The sequence below is a fragment of the Chelonoidis abingdonii genome, chromosome 1, assembly GCF_003597395.2.
Source record: "Chelonoidis abingdonii isolate Lonesome George chromosome 1, CheloAbing_2.0, whole genome shotgun sequence".
Lineage (NCBI taxonomy): Eukaryota > Metazoa > Chordata > Testudines > Testudinidae > Chelonoidis > Chelonoidis abingdonii.
Genome location: NC_133769.1, coordinates 247495449 through 247515571, shown reverse-complemented (window position 1 = coordinate 247515571; position 20123 = coordinate 247495449). Strand labels below are relative to the sequence as shown.

Genomic DNA, 20123 nt, shown 5'->3' with positions numbered 1-20123 from the left:
GCCCGTCTGGGGGCAGCCAAGATAGCCAACTGTAAATTGATGGCATTTGTGTGTGAGAAAAAGCCATTTGAGGTCCTACTGGGAGATGGTTTGCAAGTATTCATTTTATTTTCTCTCTTTCTCTGCATCCTGCGCATTTACACTAATGGTAAATGGAAACATCTAAACATGTAGAGGGATACAAGAAATTGTCCCAACTTTCTTTTAATTCTCTATAAAAAATTCCTAAAATAGATTTCTGTATCATACTATAAAGTGTACATGATGGTGTGGTGGGGCATAAAGTTTTACTGGCATCAGAGTCCTGTATTCATGGTTTTGCCACTCATGAGTAATCCAAACCTCCCAAATTCACGTCAAAGCCTTTATGCAACTCCACTGTATAGTCCATATATACAGATTATATTATTTACAATCAATCACTTTTTAAAATCATGTAAAGAACCCTCAGAAACTTCTACATAATCACCAGTAACATCTCAGCTTTTTTAATTATTCAGAATTATCTGTGAATTTCTTCAGAAAATATTTTTACCTGTAGGTAGCACTCAGCAATCCACACTAAATTAATTAGTTGCATATGCCACATATTATTTCTGGTTTTTTTATCATTAGGTAAACTTACCTAATGAAGTAAAACTGTACAAAATGTGAATTAAATATTTTACAAGCAAATATGTACCTTGAAAAGTGCTTTTGGTGATTTTTTTTGGCAAATATTCAGACACATACAAGTTTAAATGTGTAGAGAGGATGATCACAAGACAATAAGAAATATGATCAAATCAAATTGATTTTCAATTTGAACAAACATTTATAGTAAATTTTCCCTTGCTATTCACCCAGATACATAATCTATTGTTTTATGCCTTAATCCTCCATTTCACTATATTCGGGCATACCAATGTACTTGTGCAGAATTCCACTGGGAAGTATTTAGGCCCCAATCCTGCAAATACTCATGCACATTCTTAGCTTCAGTACCACTACTTATTGATTTCACTGAGGGTGGCCTACACTAGAAAGTTGGGTCAATCCAGGTACATCACACTCATGAGAGAAGAAGTTAAGCCCAACCAAGCCCAAGTGTAGACACCACTAGGACAACAGAAGAATTCATCCATCAACCTAGCTACTGCTTCCTGGGGAGGTGGATTTACTACAGTAATGGAAAAACTCCTTCAGTCGCTGTAGTTAAGCATCTACACTGAATCACGATAGCGGCATGGCTTTAGCTGATACATTTTTAGTGTAGACATATCCTGGGACTACTCATAGTAATAAAATTAAGCACATTTGTAATGGTTGCAGGATCTGGGGCTTTGTGTGGATTTTATCCCAACTTTGAATTATTTTGTAATGTGCTTTTAAATGTAATTGTTCATGTACTAAGCTACATGAATTATATACAGCATGAAAGGTAAAAAAACCCCTATTTTTAACAACTGACTCACAGCAATTAATCCTATTTATTCTTTTAAAGCAGAGTATGACCCACAGCTCACTCTTTCATTTTCACATAATTTAATTGGCAAATGAATTTGCTAATCCAATCAAGGACACTTCACAATTTAAAAAAAAAGCAATTAGTTCAGTTTCCACAAACCCAACAATGTTTTTCAAAAGTATTGGTCATAATTGGAAGACAAGAAAAGCTTTACACATGCTAAACTCCATGAGAAATTACACCTAATGTAGACAAATCCTATTTCAAGTTGGAAAAGGAAAAATTCTTCAGACTGAAATGCTCAAAAATACTAAATTTTTCTGCATTTTTTTTGCTTAAAAACAAAGCAACAAATGTCATTAATTTGCCTTTTCCTCCTTGTTGTTGCACCTTACAAAAATGAAACCAAAGAAGCACACTGAAAAGAAAATAAACCACTCCTTACTGCAAGAATTTTCATTGTTTTTGGTGAAGAGAACATTTAGGGTGGGATTTTCAAAAGTGATGCTGCCACTGAAGTCAATGGTAAAACTGCCACCGACATCAACTGCAGCTGAATTAGGCAACTGTTGAATGCTTTTGAAAATCTCTCATTTATTTTTCCAATAGCCACCAGTAACAATTGACACCCTTCCCAGCAATCTCAGTAGAGAACATAATACTTCAAGAAGCACAAAGGCTGAACTACCTTCTCATCTCAGTGAGCTGAAAGTTTCTATGCTTGGTCTCATCCTAAAAGTGAATGCGACTGGAAAAGCCAAATTAAGTTAGTTGAATAATTGGATTCCTTAAACATGGTAATAATGGAAAAAATCTTAAGCACCAAATTCCTTTCTGCAAGCAGCATCTCTCATAATTCTGTTATGTATGCGCTGATTCCCTGCACTCTGAAGCGTCCTGAGAACAGGATTACCAATTTTGGTTGGACATATTCCTGGAGGTTTCATCACATGACATCATCTTTAATTAAAGATGAATCTTTAATTCCTGGAGACTCCAGGACAATCCTGGAGGCATGGCAAACCTGCTTGGGAACCAGTACAGTTCTAGATTTTTCCTTCTGGAGCTGCATAGCTGCACAAAACTATCAAAAGCCACAAGTGAAATGATTGTTTCACTTAGGGTGACCAGGTGTCTAGTTTTCGATTGGAACACCTGGTCGGAAAGGGACCCTGGTGGGTCCAGTCAGTACTGCTGACCAGGCCATTAAAAGTCTGGTTGGTGGTGCTAAGGCAGGTTAGTCCCTATCAGTCCTGGGGCCCTGTGCTGTGCCCCAGAAGTGGCCAGCAGGTCCGGCTCTTAGGTGGGGGGGGGGCATGGGGCTCCGTGCTCTGCCCCCCCCCCCGAGCACCGGCTCTGCACTCCTATTGGCCAAGAACTCCTGGCCCCCGGTGCCTAGGACCCAGACCTGCTGGCTGCTTCCAGGGCACGGACAGCATGGTACCAGGAGAGGCAGGTAAGTCTCCCTTAGGCCCGCTGAGCTGCTGACTGGGAACCATCCAAGGTAAGCCCACAACCCCGAATCCCAACCCCCTTCCAAAACCCAAAGCCCTCATCCCTCCCCCCCCCCCTCCCTCCCTCCCCCCCCCCCCCGCCCCCCCCTCCATCCCTCCCCCCCCACACCACAAGCCCCCTCAACCCGCAGCCCCCTCCCACACTCCGAATCCCTCAGTCCCACCCCCTAGCCTGGAGCCCCCTCTTGCAATCCAAACCCCTCATCCCCATCCCCACCCCAGAACCTGCACTCCTACTTAGAGCCCTCACCCCTCCCACACCCCAGCTCCCTGCTCCAGCCCAGAGCACCATCCCACACCCTGAACCCCTCATTTCTGGCTCCAGCCCAGAGCCCGCATCCCTAGTTAGAGCCCTCATCTCCTACACCCCGTGAAAGTGAGTGAGGGTGGGGGACAGCGAGCCACCAAGGGAGGGAGAATGTAGTAAGTAGGGGGCGGGGCCTCTGGGAAGAGGCGGGGCAGAGGCAGGGCCTCGGGGAAGGTGCAAGGATAGGGTGTTCGGTTTTGTGCAACTAGAAAGTTGACAACTCTAGTTTCACTGTAAGATTCCTTGGTGAATGTCTCCATCACCAAAACCAGTATAATTGGGAAGTCTGCACTCTTGACAGGCCCAACACTAGAAGAGCAGTGGTGTGGCATGACAGACTAGTGTGAGGAGATGTTCCAATTTTATAGGGACAGTCCCAATTTTTGGGTTTCTCTTATATAGGCTCCTTTTACCCCCCACTCCCATCCCAATTTTCACACTTGCTGTCTGGTCACCCTATGACAGACTGAGTTTGAGGAGCAAGGAACTATTTGGCAGACAGCACTTTTACGAAGTATTAGTAATAAGAGAGTCTGGGAACAGAGGCTAAATGAACTGGAAAAAACAGGGCTACTGCTCTCTTACACAATCAAGTAAGGAGATTTATGTGGCTTTGCAGAGCTCAATATTTTACACAAACAATTTTAATGTGTTGTGGAAATAAGATGCACAGGGAGCAGTATTAAGACATCACATTTGTCCTCCTGCATGTGAATGACAATCACCGAAGGCATCACAGTCTGTATGGGTCATTGCTCTCCAGCAAGGATAAATGGCATATCCTACTGTAACCACTTTTGTTAGAAAGTATACCCCTCAGGGATAAATCCTACTAATAAAACAATTTGTTTCTGAAATTATTAGTATAAACGAAGATATTTGAAAAATATTAAAATTATTGTTACTCCCAGTGAAGCTAAAGAATATTAATTTAGCATTCTAGATGCCATAATGAGGGATAACAATAATAGAGGAATAAGAAAACATGCCAAAATATAGTGAGTACTTCTGTTTTTAGCCACTTAATTTTACCATGAATTCTAAATTAGGCCCCAGGAGCTCATGCCAGTCCCTCCCTACAGGATCTCTTCTTCAAATGCCAAATCATTGTTATCCATATAATTACTTAATTGTAGAAAGTTATTCTATTTATTCTTCTCACCCAATCTATTCTCCACCATACCAAATTCCCAGTCACCAACTATCTGACAAATAAAATTAGTAAATTTTGCCACTTTTTTTCTGTGAACAGCTTGATCACTCATCTGTGATTTCTTGATTATATCTTTCAGCACAGACAATATTAGTGTTTTGCTACAGGGCCAAACAAAATTGCTCTTAGCTACAGAAATACTATGCTCATTAGGTTTTCAGATTTTTACCATTCACCTTGCACAGAGGACACCCCTCTGTATCCTGATCTATCTTCTTTCCATCCCATCACATCTGTATGTATATTAACTGTTGTAATGTTTATCCTTGTGGCCATCCACACACCACTCAATATTTAATATTTTTTTCTGTCTTCGTCCTATGGTGACATGTTTATGGGAAAATGCAAGCAATTACATCTGGGGTAAATACATACTAAGATGAGGGTTAAAAGTGTAAAGGAAATTAGGCATGAGTTTGAAATGGTAAAGGCTTGCAGAAAAAGCCAGAGTAATTTAGATATTTGTAAGCAAAGATATGATGTCAAGAACAAAGGAAAAATATAGACACTCTCTCTTTACATGGCCATAGTGAGACTGCACCTGGAATATTATATTAATTCCTGGGCTCCATATTACCCAGATGATACTACCAAATTGGAGGAAGTTCAAAGAGAAACAAACTGAAACAAGAGAGATTTGCTCAGGAGGAAACATTAAAAAACAAATAAGTATTGCTTGGCTAAACAATTTCTAAGGGTGCGGTATAACGCAGATGGGCTGAGTTCCTTCCCCATCTTCAGTAGAGTACAACATCCTGAGTCAGTGTCTGTAACAGGTTGGGACTCACCAGCTGGCGCCTCCTGCTGGTGAGTCTGGGAATTAGCTCTGTCCAGTGGAGCACCCCCTCCTGGTGGTGTCCCATCTGTCATTCTGCCCTCTGTTGCTGTTTCTGGACCCATTTTGCTCCCTGCTTGGCGGCATCCTCTTCAAGGCTACTGCCCACTGGTAGTGTCCCTTAGTACCTCTGGACCCCCTTCCAGGGGACAGTGATCAGCAGTTCTACACTCCAGCCACCGTGTCCAACCACCCTCCGAGTCCAATCCCTCTTGTCAGGGATCTGGCATAGTCTAATGGCCGCTCCCTATGGCCAATGGCTGGGTGTACTGCAAGGAGTGAAGCAGGGGACCCAGGCCTGCCCTCTTCTCTGGGTCCCGGCCCAGAGACCCTCTGGCAGCAGCCTCGCTGTCCTCCTTCTCTCCCCTCATCTGTCTGCTTTCTTGGGCCGCTTCCCCTACAGCCCCTTGCACCCGCTAGGCCCTTCCTTTCAGGGCCTGCAGCCTGGCAGTTTACGGGCTCAAGCTCCCTAGCCTCCCCGAGCCTGGCCAGCACTGCACTGTCCGCGGTGCGTCTCTTCCCTTGGAGACTGACCTTCCCCTGTCGCAGGCCTCGGACAGACTGACTGCTCCTGCTCTGGGCAGCCTTTATATACATCTGAGCCTGGCCCTGATTGGTTATCTCCAAACTGGGCCCTGACTGGCTCCCCATCTGCACAGGCACCCTGGCCTGCCACAGCCCACTCTCACAGGGAGTGGGGCAGTCTGCCCCACTACAGTGTCCAAACTCATTCCCCAATTAATCCCCTTCAGCTAAATAGCTTCATTAATAAACTTAAAAAAATAATACAAATGAAACCTCAGCCGAAGGTTCCTTCTTGAACTTGGCTGTTCTAGCTTTTCCTCCAAAATTTTCTCTATCTTAGCTCCTTCTCTCTCGAGAGATTCTCCCATGCTCATACATCCAAGTTGGATTTAATGAGCCACAGTGACTCTGCAGGAATCATTCAGTATTTACCTGCAGATTTTAGATACCTGTTAACAAGGATGTTAACAGCAAAGTTCTGCCAATCTGTTAAACAAGCCACAACAGTCTACATATCTAGGAAGTGTGTTAGCTCCACAGAGAAGGAGAATTTAGTATTCTATTCCTAGATTTTTTAAGGTCAGATAGGACCACTCTGATATACTGATGTAACTAGGAATAATGGAATATAAAGAAGAATTACCAGGAAAAGCTTCCTACTAGTACTCTAAAATGTCTTCCAAGGAATTGGTGAAGTTTGTTCACTAGGGACTATAAATTTAGACTGGATAAAACACTAGAAAATATATCACAGTGCCCAGTTCTATATTTGCAGGAAAATGAACTACATCTCTAATAGTATGAAAGGTATCTGGAATAGTTTAACATTGAGTCTTACAGATGTGAAGTGTATCATACAGAAAAATCAATCTTCAGCATCAGATCAGTAGATGGTGTAAATCAACTTAGTTCCAATGGAAGTCAATTAAGGTATGGCAATTTATACTAGCTGATGGCCCACAAACTTGAGCAACCAAACAAAATTCATGGTTAATAGCTTCTGAAAGTATTTATTTTACTTCTATCTGAATAGCATGTGTAGGTATTCATGCATTCCTCCTTTGTGCCACTAACCTGCACTTAAACATTGGGAAGGGGGGGTTACCAGAGTCTATGATCCTACAGAAATACAAAAAGTGAAGAGCAGAAGCCAGAATCTTAGCTGTGAATTAATTCCTCATCTGTAACAGTCTTGCCATTCCTTCTGTAAATACAGTTCCAATAAAATACTCTGAACCAAATTCCATTCTCAGTTACACCAATACAACTCTGGAGTAACTCCACTGACGTGAATCTGTGTTTACACTGGTGTAAGTGAGAGTAGCATGTTTCCCTCTGAGGACTTGGTCTAGATGAACATTTAGTGCACATGTAAATCTACCACCTAGTAGCCTGCTACACACACTGGTCCAGGCGGACTGTGCTGCCACACACTGAAAGTTTCCTAGTGCACTTTGTCCTACTCCTGTTTCAAAGCCAGGTAGATCAAAGCACACTAGGGAACTTTTAGTGTGTGGCAGCAGGGTCCACACAGACAATTAGTATGCAGCATGCTAGTTCAAGGCAGATTTGTACCCCGGCTTGCAGTGCACTAACTATTCATCTAGACAAGCTCTGAGGCACAGCAGCGGCAGCAAGGCTTTGGGTGGATCCTGACAACACCTGTATCCCACCACTCAGGGGAAGAGTGATTCAACCTCGCCTTGAGGGTTTCTCTTTGAGTTTGAAATGTTATAATTAGTAGGGCTGGTCAAAAAAATTGCATCAAACTGTTTTTCAATGGAAAATTTAGTGTTTGGGTAAATTAAATTTCCCATGACACATGTACACTTTCCATGGAAAATTTTGACTTTGTTGAAAAACAGAACACCAGAAAACTTTTCAGTTTTCAGCTACAAAATTGTCACTTGGAAAAGGTGCCTCATGGAGACTGTAGTTCAGGAGCTTCATGCCCCCATTTTGCTCTATGGACCAGTATCCCCAGCTGGACGACCACTCCTGTGGATGGACTCTCACGAAGTGCTACAATGGCACAGCAAGCAGGAGGAATGTGGTCACCATGGAGATGAAATCCAGCCCGGGAAATTTGTCTGTTTCTCATTTTTTTCCAAAAAGTCAAAATTCTTGATGGAAAAGCTAAATCCTAGAAGGACAATCTGAATGTCTGCAAATGTGCACAGAGCAATCCAAAATAAATCCATCATTTCTACATCACCCTATTTTGTACAAGTGCCCATTTTTAATTTCTTAAAAGTGTACCACCAATCACCCTAGCTGCATAAGACAGTATATAGTTTAAAAAGGTCCTGAAACTGAAAATTTGTGACTGATTTGCATTATGTACTTCTGAAATTCATGATCAGAAAATGAGAATGTTAGGATCTAAAGGGATAGTTTGGGTCAAATTCTCCTAACAGCAGCATGTTTGGGGATTTGTCAGAAATTTACAGCTCTCTCATCAGCATTACCAATGTCTCAACTCTGATTTCTGCCACATCCAGGCTTGGTAGCTTTCACAGAACCAGCATGAGGTAAAGCAACAGGATGGGGAGGTAGAGAAAAAAACAAAAAAGAAAAAAAAGGACAGAAATTATGAGAAGAAGTTTCCTGTATTCTCTGCTCCAAATATGCAAGTTAAGTGGTAAAAAGTAAACCCAGTATGGAATTCTGGCTAAATCAACTGTGATTTAATCTTTAATTGGGCTTGATTTTTAGTCCTTCATCTCCCAATTTCCATCAATCCCTTCCCATCAGCACCCTAAAGACTGGAGGAACTTGAAAACATATCAAATGGCAAAATGAAACAACGGCCAGTTTTAGTCCCTTGAACACTTTCTGAGCACCTTAAATTAAGTACAGAGTAGCTCAAATTGTTAAATACTTCTTTTACTGGTAACTCCTTACATTTTTAGTCACAACAGCCAGACCAGGATACTCTTGCTTAGAGTGAGGAGAACCTTGCTCCACAAGTAATCCTACTCACTTAAGTGGGACCAATCTATGGAGCAAATTGCTACTCAGTATGAGCAAGGGTATCAGACTATGACCCGGTGATACCAGGGATGTTGATTATAATATACAAATGAATTCATAGACTATCAGGGTTGGCAGGGACTTCAGGAGATCATCTAGTCCTACCCCCTGCCCAAAGCAGAACTAATCCCCAGACAGATTTTTGCCCCAGATCTCTAAATGGCCTTCTCAGTGATTGAGCTCGCAACCTTAGGTTTAGCAGGCCAATGCTCAAACCACTGAGCTATGATAATTCTAAAATATGTTTAACAAACTACTGAAAAATTCATTTTAATATCAGTAGAGGGTCTCAGAGAAAATACTAGGGGCAGTCCACAAGGAAATGCCAAGTCTTTGCTTCATCCATGGCCTCTGTTGTCCTCCTTCGTCTTGCTCCATTTCTAATGTGCCTTTCTACTTTCTGTATCATCAAAGTAAAAAAACTGTCAACTCTCAGTTTGTGTACTATTCATTGTAATTGAAATAAAAAGTAGATCTATTTTATTCCCCCTTCCCCAGATTTTCTTTTCAGAGGTACTCTATGGCCACGAGTTCCAATGGACCTTCACCAAAAAAAAGTAGACTAGTACATTTTCCCCTTAACTTTCCTTAGACAACCTCTAACTTGTCATTACACTCTTTAAATCAAACTTTTTCATTCTCTGAACTATATTTTAATACAGATTGTCTCAATGGCCTCCTTCCGTTCACCATTACCTCCCTCCCTCATTCAAGATGGCATAATATTGTTAATGTAGCTACAGCGATTGGTTACCTAGAAAAGTAAATCAAAAGTATTCAAGCCAGACATCCTCTGCTGATGTAAATCAGTGTTGCTCCAATGACTTCAGAGTTTCTCATTTTTTCTCTGCACCAACCCCAACTGACACCAGCTTAACATCTGGCCCTCTATGTATCTTATCTTTATTAATGTAACAAAAGCTGGAAATGAATAAAAGAAAACCCATCATGTGACCAGCAAATGGTCCACTGACCACAATTTAAGAACCCCTGATCTAACTTCTCAGTCATTTGTGTTTCTCATAATGAAATGCTTAGAAGTGAATGCAGTGGGACTGATGCTCCATTACACAAGTTTTACATTACTGTAACTTCACTGAATTCAGTGGAGTTACGCTGGCTTTATGCCAAATTTTCCAGGTAGTGCCCAACTACCAAGCTTCCTGTTAGAATTAACAAGCCAAAGTCTTGTTTCCAACTGAAGTCAGGTGCACTTTCTGAAATCTTATCTTCAGATTCTCTTTTCCCTGAGGAGCTCCACTTCCACCTGAATTGTATAGATCTTACAACTCTGCAGGCCTATGTTTGTGATGCTTGACTAATCCCAGCAATAAAGACATAATTTGTTTTACTGCAGTAGGTCCATTTTTAAATGTTAACTGAGACTATTACTTAACAGATTTTATATCAGGCTTCCAGATACATTTACTGAAGGGAAAATTAAACAGAAATTTAAAGTAACAAGTCTAAAAAGATACCTGAAAAACTCCATGAAAGAGAAGCCATAGCCATGCTGTTCTGCAATTCCTGCACAAACCACATTTGCAGATGCTCCGATCAATGTCCCATTACCTGTAATTCAAAAAAAAATTTAACGCCAGTTTATATTTGTCCTTTGCTTCTTACTCTTCCTTTGCTTTGCCATTCAGTTAGTCTAGGTTGAAGACTTTAGATCTGCTGGTTAGAAAAGAAAAATCAATTCTCTTGCATATACCTGAAAGGAAGCCATCTCAACAATAACTGTCAGCCTATAAATAGCTTAATGCTTTCATAGCTAAGCCTCACATCATTCTCAGATTCCCAGCAAGCAAAGAGAATAGGAATGAAACATAACACCATGTAGTCAAAATGACATCAATGACCTGTATTCAGAGAAACTTTCTGATTACTCATTTTATAAACAGAGAGGTGCCATCAGGATAAAGTGAAGAGGAGGAAGTACAGGAAAGGAAGCACATTTCTGCAACAATATGTTGAACTATTGATTGAGAATACTAAGAAAACAGATGCATTTCTTCTATGTGTACATGAGATTGGCAAATTAATCTTACATTTTCATCTCTTTTTTAAACATACATAAAACTCGTGATTTAAAAAAATTGAAATAGGGTGCACACTGGTCAGAACAGATGTTGTTCATAGTGTCTCTGCTAGGGTGAAATTTCAGTACCAAAGAGGTGCAGTTTATAAATAGTTAACTGCAAATGTTCTGTCTCTTTAAAACCCCTGGATCAGATCATCAGCTCGTATAAACCAGTATAGCTTGAATAGTCAGTGGTGGTATACCAATTTATACCTCTCCCTCAAGAGATACCAAAGTATTGTGCTGTATTTTTAAAATGTATACACCTTTCAGGGGGAAGTACACACTAGATCTTGTTCCTCTCCAATTCTTTCAAGTAGTTGACCTTCTCCCATTCCATTTCTAATCCCTCCATTTCACATAAAGAAATAAATTATTCAGGTATCCAAACAGTCCAATTCATTATCCAAAGCTTTAGGTTGGGAAGGCCTGCTTGAACTCCATAAAAGTTTTGTAGCTGACTCTACCAGTCATAACTGATGTCCTTTGCCAATAAATCTGGCCTGGAGCATTGTTGGGAAAGTTACAGTACTTTCAGCATTCTCTTCTCTAAATGATATTTTGAGCAAAAGGGGCAGCCTTCTAATATAGGGCTTTTTCCAAGGATAGTAGTGTAACTAATCTGTTGTGTCCAATGGCACTATATTCGGAATCCATTGTTCTAAAAATGCATTTTTCCTATGCTTCCTCTGGCATAAGATCATTCTTACATTTTGATCCAGTAACCCATTGCTGTACTGATATTTTACTGGTCTGACTTTGAGAAAACTAGATCAGAAGGTAATTAATTCTGAGGTTAATTGTTTTGACTTAGTAAGTATTATTGGTCCTCCAGAGCTCAGCTTATGAAAGAACAAAGCTGGGGAAAGACAGTCACATGATTTTCCAAAGATTAATATGCTGTGTCTGGAGATTGCAGTGACTAAGCCTGCAAACCTTCTATCATGAAGAATTATTTTGTTCACGTAGCTTTCCACATCCCAGAGTACCCAGGAACAACATTACATATAGTCTAAAACACAATACAATAAAATACCCTCTTCACATTCAAGCAAAACAACACTGTGGGGTTCAGGTATGAGAAAGGAATGGAGGGGTATGAGTGTGTGAAGATAAAAAATGAGGCCAAGAGGGATTCTACTAAAAATAACCTTGGGGGAAGATTTATGCTTTTTCTTTTAAAGAAGATAAGAAATGGATTGGAACAGGTCATAAATAAATTACAATTAATAAAATATTAAGAGATTAGCAATCAAATGACCAAATTATTCAATATGGCACCTTGGTCTGATTGCCTGCTACGCTACTCCAGTTTTACATCAACAGTGGAGTTATAGCAGAATAAGACAAGAATAAAACAGTGGTGACCCAGGCCTTCATTGACAGGCAATGAGGAACATAGGGTAAACATAATAAGATGACACTCAAGCCACCAAGCTAGCATGCTGCTGCTGCACTCTGAAGAAGCTACAAGTGATGGAGATTCACTGCTAAGAGCCTCAGGATCACTAGCTGAGTAGTTATATAGTCTTAGTCATGATACTATCTAAGTACCTCACAAACATTAATGGATTTTATCTTCTCAACAACTGTGCAAGGTAGGACATTTTATAGATGGGGAACTGAGGCACAAACTAGATTAAATGTCTCATCCAAAGTCCTATAGCATGTCTGTGATTAAGCCAGGAACTGAAACCAGGTTCTCTTATTCCAGTCTAGCTTCCTTCTATATTAGAACCATTCTTCCTACTCTGGGCCCTGCACTGCTGTTGTACATTCATCATGGGGTTATAACAAGGACCCAACCTGTGCAAAATAGTGCAATTAGAAAAAACACTTTCAAGGCTAGCCCAGTGCATGGCTTTAAACAGAAAGAAGATAATCACAATTTGATGACTCTGCAAAAAAGCAAACTAACTTTCCTTGCACCTAGAAAGTTAAATTTTTTCACAAGTCTGCATATGCTTCTTCAGCTCCACCATCCTTCATCTCTTTTCATTTACATTGAATTATTTCCTTGCTACTGCCCCCCTGGATTGTGTTTTAATTATCACATTTTTCCTATGAATATGTTTCCCTCTTTCACTTGAGATTGCTTTTCTTTTATATTAAATTTTATAGTTCCATACTGGTTCTCTTTTCTCTGCTTCTGCACCATGAAGGAACAGCTTTGAAAAACAGTAAGTAAACATACCTTTTTTGTTATACCTCCTTTGCAGTCCCTTAACTTCTCTCCATTTCCCACATTTGCTGCTCTCAGTGACAAAAGATATGCTCTAGTTCAAAAGGAATTATTTCTGGGAAGTCTTGCAGTCTGTGTTATACAAGAGTCAGAGTAGATGATCACAATGGTCCTTTCTGGTCTTAGAATTTCCAAATATCTAATAGTTTCATGGAGAAAAATAAGGTAAGCTGTTCACCCCACTGTTAAGGCCTTGATTCTACAAAGGAATCCATATGAGGAGGGCCATTTATGCCCAGCCCACCAGGAGTTCCACTGATGTCACTTGGACTGCCTGGAAGTGCAAGCATGCACCCACATGGATCCTTTCAGAGTATCAGGGCCTAAAGTCAGGGCCGGTGCTTACATTTAGGCGGGCTAGGCAATTGCTTAGGGCGCCAGGATTATTGGTGGGCGGCGTTTTGCTGGAGGGGGTGGCAGGTGGCTCCGGTGGAGCTGCTGCAGTCGTGGCTGTGGATGGTCGGCTGCTTGTGCGGCTACGGTGGACCTCCCGCAGGCACGACTGCAGCAGCTCCACCAGAGCCCCACGAGCAGCCGACCGTCCACAGCCACGACTGCGGCAGCTCCACCGGAGCCGCAGGACCAGCGCGCAGGGCGGCAAAATTGCCGTGCGCCTAGGGCGCTCAAACCCCTAGCACCGGTACTGTCTAAAGTTATAACACCATGGAGTATTCTACTCGTGGCACCAAGACAGATTTGCTGCATTGCCTCTCTCCTCCACAAAGTGACACACATACTACTTCAGGGTAGAGAGAAAAGCTAAATGACAGTGCAGCACAACAAAAAAATTGGTACTGAACCTTCAGAAGTGTATCCCCAAACTAAGTAGTTTCTGTCATTTGAGGGCATCCATCAACTTTTCAGTTAGTTTTCTGACTCCATCTCTCACTCTAAATGCATTAAGAAATATTTATTTAGAGATATGAAATCAAATTTGTGTCTTACATGTATACTGGTAGAAGATATTACAAGAAGGGCAAGATACAAGAAATAGATCCAAAAGCAAATAGAGAGGAAAGAAATCAGGTGGGGAAGCTTAAAAAATTTTTAATTCCAAAACAATTTGAACTAATCACTAGTCTTTTGTCCCCAAACATTTTCACAAGAGATTTCTGCTTTGATTGCAGCATATTTCTTTGCCAAATACCACCATCAAAAGAAGACAATAAAAACAATGCTACTGTAACATGATGAATCTTCATCTTCCTTCAGATTAAAGAAACGGTTAACAATATCCTCGTGTCTCACTGTTGTATTTAAGTATTGTAGGGATCACCAAATAGTGGGAGATTTTACATACTGCATAGGAGCTGCAATAATTCCTAAGCATTATAAGGCACTATAGAAAGAGTTTCTGCCTTTGCAATGAATTTATTTCCCAAAGTGGAGTTAAGTTGAGGAAAATCATCTTAAATATTATCTGAAAGTAGGAAGGTTATTTTCATTTGTTTGGCTTTGGGTTAGTTTGGTTTTTTGTTGTTCTCTGTGTTCATGTGGTTTAATTAGATTTAGGCACTAGAGTACTTCAAATAATAATTAAACATTAGCATAAAAGTAAAGAGGGCCTTTTAAATGTAAAAATATTGCCCTAAATTTACTCCCAAACATACAAAACCTAAAATAAATAGGCCAGAAATTTAGATTTCTGTAAATTCAGGTTACTGTAAAAACATTCAACCTGGGCTTTATCCATAACTCTAAGAGACAAAGCAAATTTATGAACTAACTGACTTGGAAAAACTCAGACTTCAGTAAAGCAAATACATCTATCATTCTATTGCTCAAAAACCTTTTAGAGATTCTAGCCAAAGGCCAGCCAAAAACTCATATAATTGAAGTGAATATTGAAGCTAATAGACCCAGCACAATCTGGATTAAGGCTAGGACATGAAATTGAAAAAGCTTTAGTGGCACTGATGGATGATCTCCTGCTGTCAATGGATAGTGTGTGGAAATTTATTCTTATCCTCTTAGACCTACCTACAGTATTTGACATTGTCAAACATGAGATACTAATGTACACCTTGAGTGCAGTGGCAGAGAGAATGTGTTAAAATGGCTTAAGACCTTCCTGGAGGGTGATACCCAAAGAATAGTGATGGGAAACTGTACCTCCACACTAGACCTCTCACTTGTGGAGTCCCACAAAGATCAATTCTCTCACTGGCCCTATTCAACATCTATATGCAACCACTAGTTGATCTGGTTACATGGCATGGACTTAAGTGCCAACAATATGCAGATGACCCACAGCTCTACCTCTCCCTCACCACATATGACTATACCACCGGCACCAAGATAGCTAAGTGACTGGATGAGATCAGCTCACAGACTGAAGCTGAATTTAAGCAAGACAGAGGTTATCCTGGGGGAGAGAGGAAAGAACTTTGATGTGTTTGCAGCTACAGTGAAGTCTCCTCTGGTTGAAGATGAAGACCCAAAATTTGTCGATTTGGTCTGTAGTTTAGGAACACTCCTGAACTCCTCACTGATACTAAGCTCTCACACAGCAGCATCTGCAAGTAATTCTTTTTACCATCTCCAGTTGGCTAGGAGAGTTCATCTTATCCTGTTGGACCTGGCCTCAGTTATAAATGTCTTTGTCATCTCTCAGCTGGACTACAGCATTGGTATAGATCTGGTCATGAAGCTGTCAACCCTGTAGGAAATTCCAACTAATACAGAATGCAGCAGTGTATCAGAACTGTCCTCCATGATTGACATTGGCTTTCCATAGAATATTGAGTCAAGTTCAAAGTCTTGGTCATTATCTTCAAGGCACTCCATGAACCAGGCCCAGAATATGTAAAATGTTGTGTAAAGCTCTGGGATGAAGATTGTGATTGACAACTCCATTCCTCAGTCACAGTGGAACTTTCTACCACAAAGATAAAGCTCATCTGTGCATGAGACAGAGCTATTTCATGGCTTAGTTTGAGATTGTGAAATGAACTCCCACAGAAACTAAGGGCCATTATAAACCCAAACAACTTCTTCTCCAAGTGCAAGGTGTGCTACAACCTTGCCTTCTCTAATATAAATACATGGCAGATTAAAACAGGAACAAAATCCTACCAAATCAAAACACTATACTGCATGCATTCTTCTTCCCCTTGGAAGAGGATAAGAGAATTAACCACACATAACAGATGTTAGTCACAATGCACTGCAGGAAGGAGTTCAGATAGTACGGCGACAAGGGCCATATAAGAAACTACAAAAAATAGAATAGACTCATTGTAGAACTGCTTTAGTTTTGTGCAGTCATTATGCAGAAACAAGATAAAAGTTCTTTACAGGGTATTTGGTGATAAATATGATATTTCTGATCTACTTTTCAAGGCACTTAAGGTCCTCAAATGTTAGTTCTGTTTGTGTACTCAGATAAATATTCCTACATGGAATGTAAAAGCCTGGATTAGCCTCAAGTACAAAAAAAGAAATTGACAGTTTTGGCCAAGGATAAAACAATTAAGAATGATTCACAAAAGCCACATATTTAAATGAATTCTAAGTATGCCCAGCCTTTGCTTTCTTCTTGCCAGCTGACTAAGAATTAGTACCTCTGTGAGGGTGACCAGACGTGATTTGGTACACCAGATTGGGTAGTTCCATTGAGTGGATGTCAGTTCAACTCATGTGACAAGAGGGTAGGAGCATTTGCTTATATTATCTAAACAAAATTCTCATTTAATAAATTCTGGTTCAGGTTTCCCACTCACTTTTGAAGCAAAATAGTCTCTGTGTACCTCAAAACAGGCAAAGTGATGTGTAAGGTTAAACGGCCATAATGCATTCAGTTTCCTACATAGCAATAAACTGGTCTCACAAATCTGGCTACAGAAGTTAACATTAAATGAAGGTTCTTTTTAGCCGTAGAACAGACAGCCATCACATAGGTTAGCTAACTTTCTATGTTTCACAAAAGACTCATTCAAATTTGCCACTTTAAGCAGAATTAGTTGACATGCATCTATGAAACTGCATTCCTGATCTTGTATACTTGTATTTTTATAGTTTATGTGCATAAAAAAATTAAAAATTGCCAGAAACATTTTTTTTTAAATAAAGAGCTGGAAGGGCATGAAATATTAAATCGACTCAGAAGATTTTTATCCTTACTCATTGTTCTGAAAACAACCAGCAGTCAGTGGGGGGGAAAATAATCACATTTTGTACATGACTGTAACTGACTTCAACTAAGCCTGGCTCTGGCATCTTAGAAGAGCTTTACTTAGATTAGGTAGGTCTCTTTCTGTGCTCTTACCCCAACTTGCTGCTTCTGTGTACAAACCCAAGATGAGCATTACAGGTTACAGCACATGGATATGAATTACTATAAGAGATTTCAGTCATGAAAACGAAACATTTTTTCTAACCTGACATCTTTTGGGTAACATGTTTCTGCATCAAGGTCCTGAGTGGATTACATTTTTATCTGTGCATGGAGTCTACAGGAAAATATGCAGATAAATTAAACGTTTTAGCTAACTTTCCCAGACTGAATTACATGCAGAGTAGGGGCCTGATTCTGAAACACTTATGCAACTAGCAGCAGTCTCACTACCTCCATGAGGCCACCTTGTGTAAGTAAGTATTGCAGGACTCAACCTTAATTGTTGGGGTTAGGGGAAAATCAGCAATCAAAATTTCTGCTTCTATGAAAGAAAGTGTAGTTCTGCTGTTTTACAAGCTTGAGCTTGAGGGACACAAGGCAGGCTGCGGCAGATCCTTTGTCCATTACTTTACTATCTCCCACTGTAAACAAACCAGTAAGCATCTCTCTCTAATGTAAACGTCTTTTATTGTCTCAGATTTCATATCTTGATGTTATAGATCTCTCAGAAAATGCAGCTTACATAGCACTGAAATAGAAATGGAGCACTATCAGTGGGGATAATATCAATAGTCTACTCCAGGGGTGGGAAAACTTTTTTGCCCGAGGCCACATCTGGGTATGGAAATTGTATAGTGGGCCATGAATGCTCACAAAATTGGGGTTGGGGTGCAGGAGGGGGTGCGGGCTCTGGCTGGGGTGTGGGCTCTGGGGTGGGGCCAGAAATGAATTCAGGGTGCGGGAGGGGTCTCCGGGATGGGGCAGGGTGTTGGGGTGCAAGAGGGGGTCAGGGGTGCAGGCTCCAGACAGTGCTTACCTCAAGCAGCTCCTGGAAGCAGAGGCATGTCCCCTGTCCAGCTCCATCTGCTGGTGCCACCCCTGCAGCTCCCAGCCAATGGGAGCTGCGGGTGTGGTGATTGGAGCAGGGGCTGCACACAAAGCCCCCTGGCTACTCCTAAATGTAGGAGCCAGAGGGGGGACATGCTGCTGCTTCTGTGAGCCTCAGCACAGGCGCATAGAGTGGCTTCCAACCCCACTCTCCGGCTGGAGTGCAGGAGCAGGGCATGCCCCAGACTCCGCTCCTCAGCAAGAGCTCAAGGGCTGGATTAAACTGGCTGGAGGGCCAGATGTGGCCAGCGGGCCGTAGTTTACCCATCCCTGGTATTTTATCCATTTATGCACCTGACATGAAAGCTCATTCCACTGAAAGCCTTTAATATTGTATGCCACCAACATTTTACACATTTTTCGTTGTTCATAATTCTGTGATTCAGAAGCTGGGACTTCAGCCAACTGAACTTAGAAAACAGGACTTTCAACTTGATCCTCGAATCAGCCATGTTTCAGGTTCCTTGTTTAAAATGCTTCTATAACTCCTGTTATGACCAACATGCTGGCCATGACCCCTCTACTATTGAAACCTTGTGATATGTTACATATTATGCATAAATACGCTCAATAGCATAGTAGTAAAATGGTTATAAAAAGAATGCCTTTCTATACTGGTCAGCGAAACTACGCTAAAACCCTGATAGCACTGTTGCTGTGACCATGATTCAATCACTGCCTGGATAGGGTTTTTCCTGTTTCCTCTCCCTCCACTGATTTTTCAATATTCCTACCAGCAACACCAGCTGTTGTCAATGACTTTCCAGAACAAGGGCCAGATCTAGGAAAAGGCTACCTCAGCAGAGTGAGGAATCTGGAAAGATTAAGTTTTCTGCTGCAATAGAATTTAAAAGCATGATACTACTTCCCCTTCTGCTCTGGCTAGAAGTCCCCAGGACATTCAAGCTGAATGTTGTTGCCAGTTTTATACTGTAGATCAGTTCACTTTCTTATTTCAGTGAGTCAATACAAGACAATGTGTTTAAATGCTCACAGTAATCTGAAATATAGATATAAGCTTCAAGCAAAGGATATGCTGAAATTCATGACAAGTAAATATATTAAGAAAATTAAAACAATTAAATAAACCTGCACTTGTGTTTTAGGAATCCAAAATGCCAGCTATGCGGTCCTTCTACAATCATTAGTCTACTACTAATTTGCAAAGCTTGCATAGCAAATAATTGCTTTCCACAAAGAGAAAAATCATTAGTACAAGTAAAGGTACTGCAGTACTTACTTTAATTTCATCCACAGTGTAAATAGCATCAAATTAGTGTTAGAGTTTCTGTAGATTCCTTACTAAATCAAATTATTCTTCCTTTCTTTATATCATGACATAGGACCCTTTTAAAAACACAAGATGCACAATGCAGTAAATATGAAACCTCATGGATACAGAACAAGTAGATTACCTTTCATCCTATCCACAAACTATTGATTCTGCCTCTATGTATAGTTGACAGGGCAATTTTTAAAAAATTGAAACAATGTTTCAAATATGTGTCCCTCAACCCAAAATATTCATATTGTGACAAAGTTCCTCCTCTACCTTGGTGGGTCCTGCACTTATTGGTGGATTTGTTCACCTCAGTGGTCTTCCCCTCTTGCGGAAACCACAGTCTGGGTCAGCTCCTCCTGTGTCTGATCAGGAGTTGGGAGGTTTGCGGGGAACCCGGGCCCGCCCTCTACTCCAGGTT

At 40.9% G+C, this 20123-nt stretch overlaps 1 protein-coding gene across 1 annotated transcript in view; it reads right to left on the bottom strand.

Annotated features, from left to right (window-relative positions):
* The window catches only part of OCA2 (OCA2 melanosomal transmembrane protein), a 313569-nt gene that overhangs the window by 54580 nt on the left and 238866 nt on the right, over window positions 1-20123 (bottom strand). Inside the window, exon 22 of the mRNA XM_032768621.1 lies at window positions 10353-10446. Coding sequence (XP_032624512.1) covers window positions 10353-10446 — 94 coding nt within the window. The remainder of the gene's footprint in view (window positions 1-10352; window positions 10447-20123) is intronic.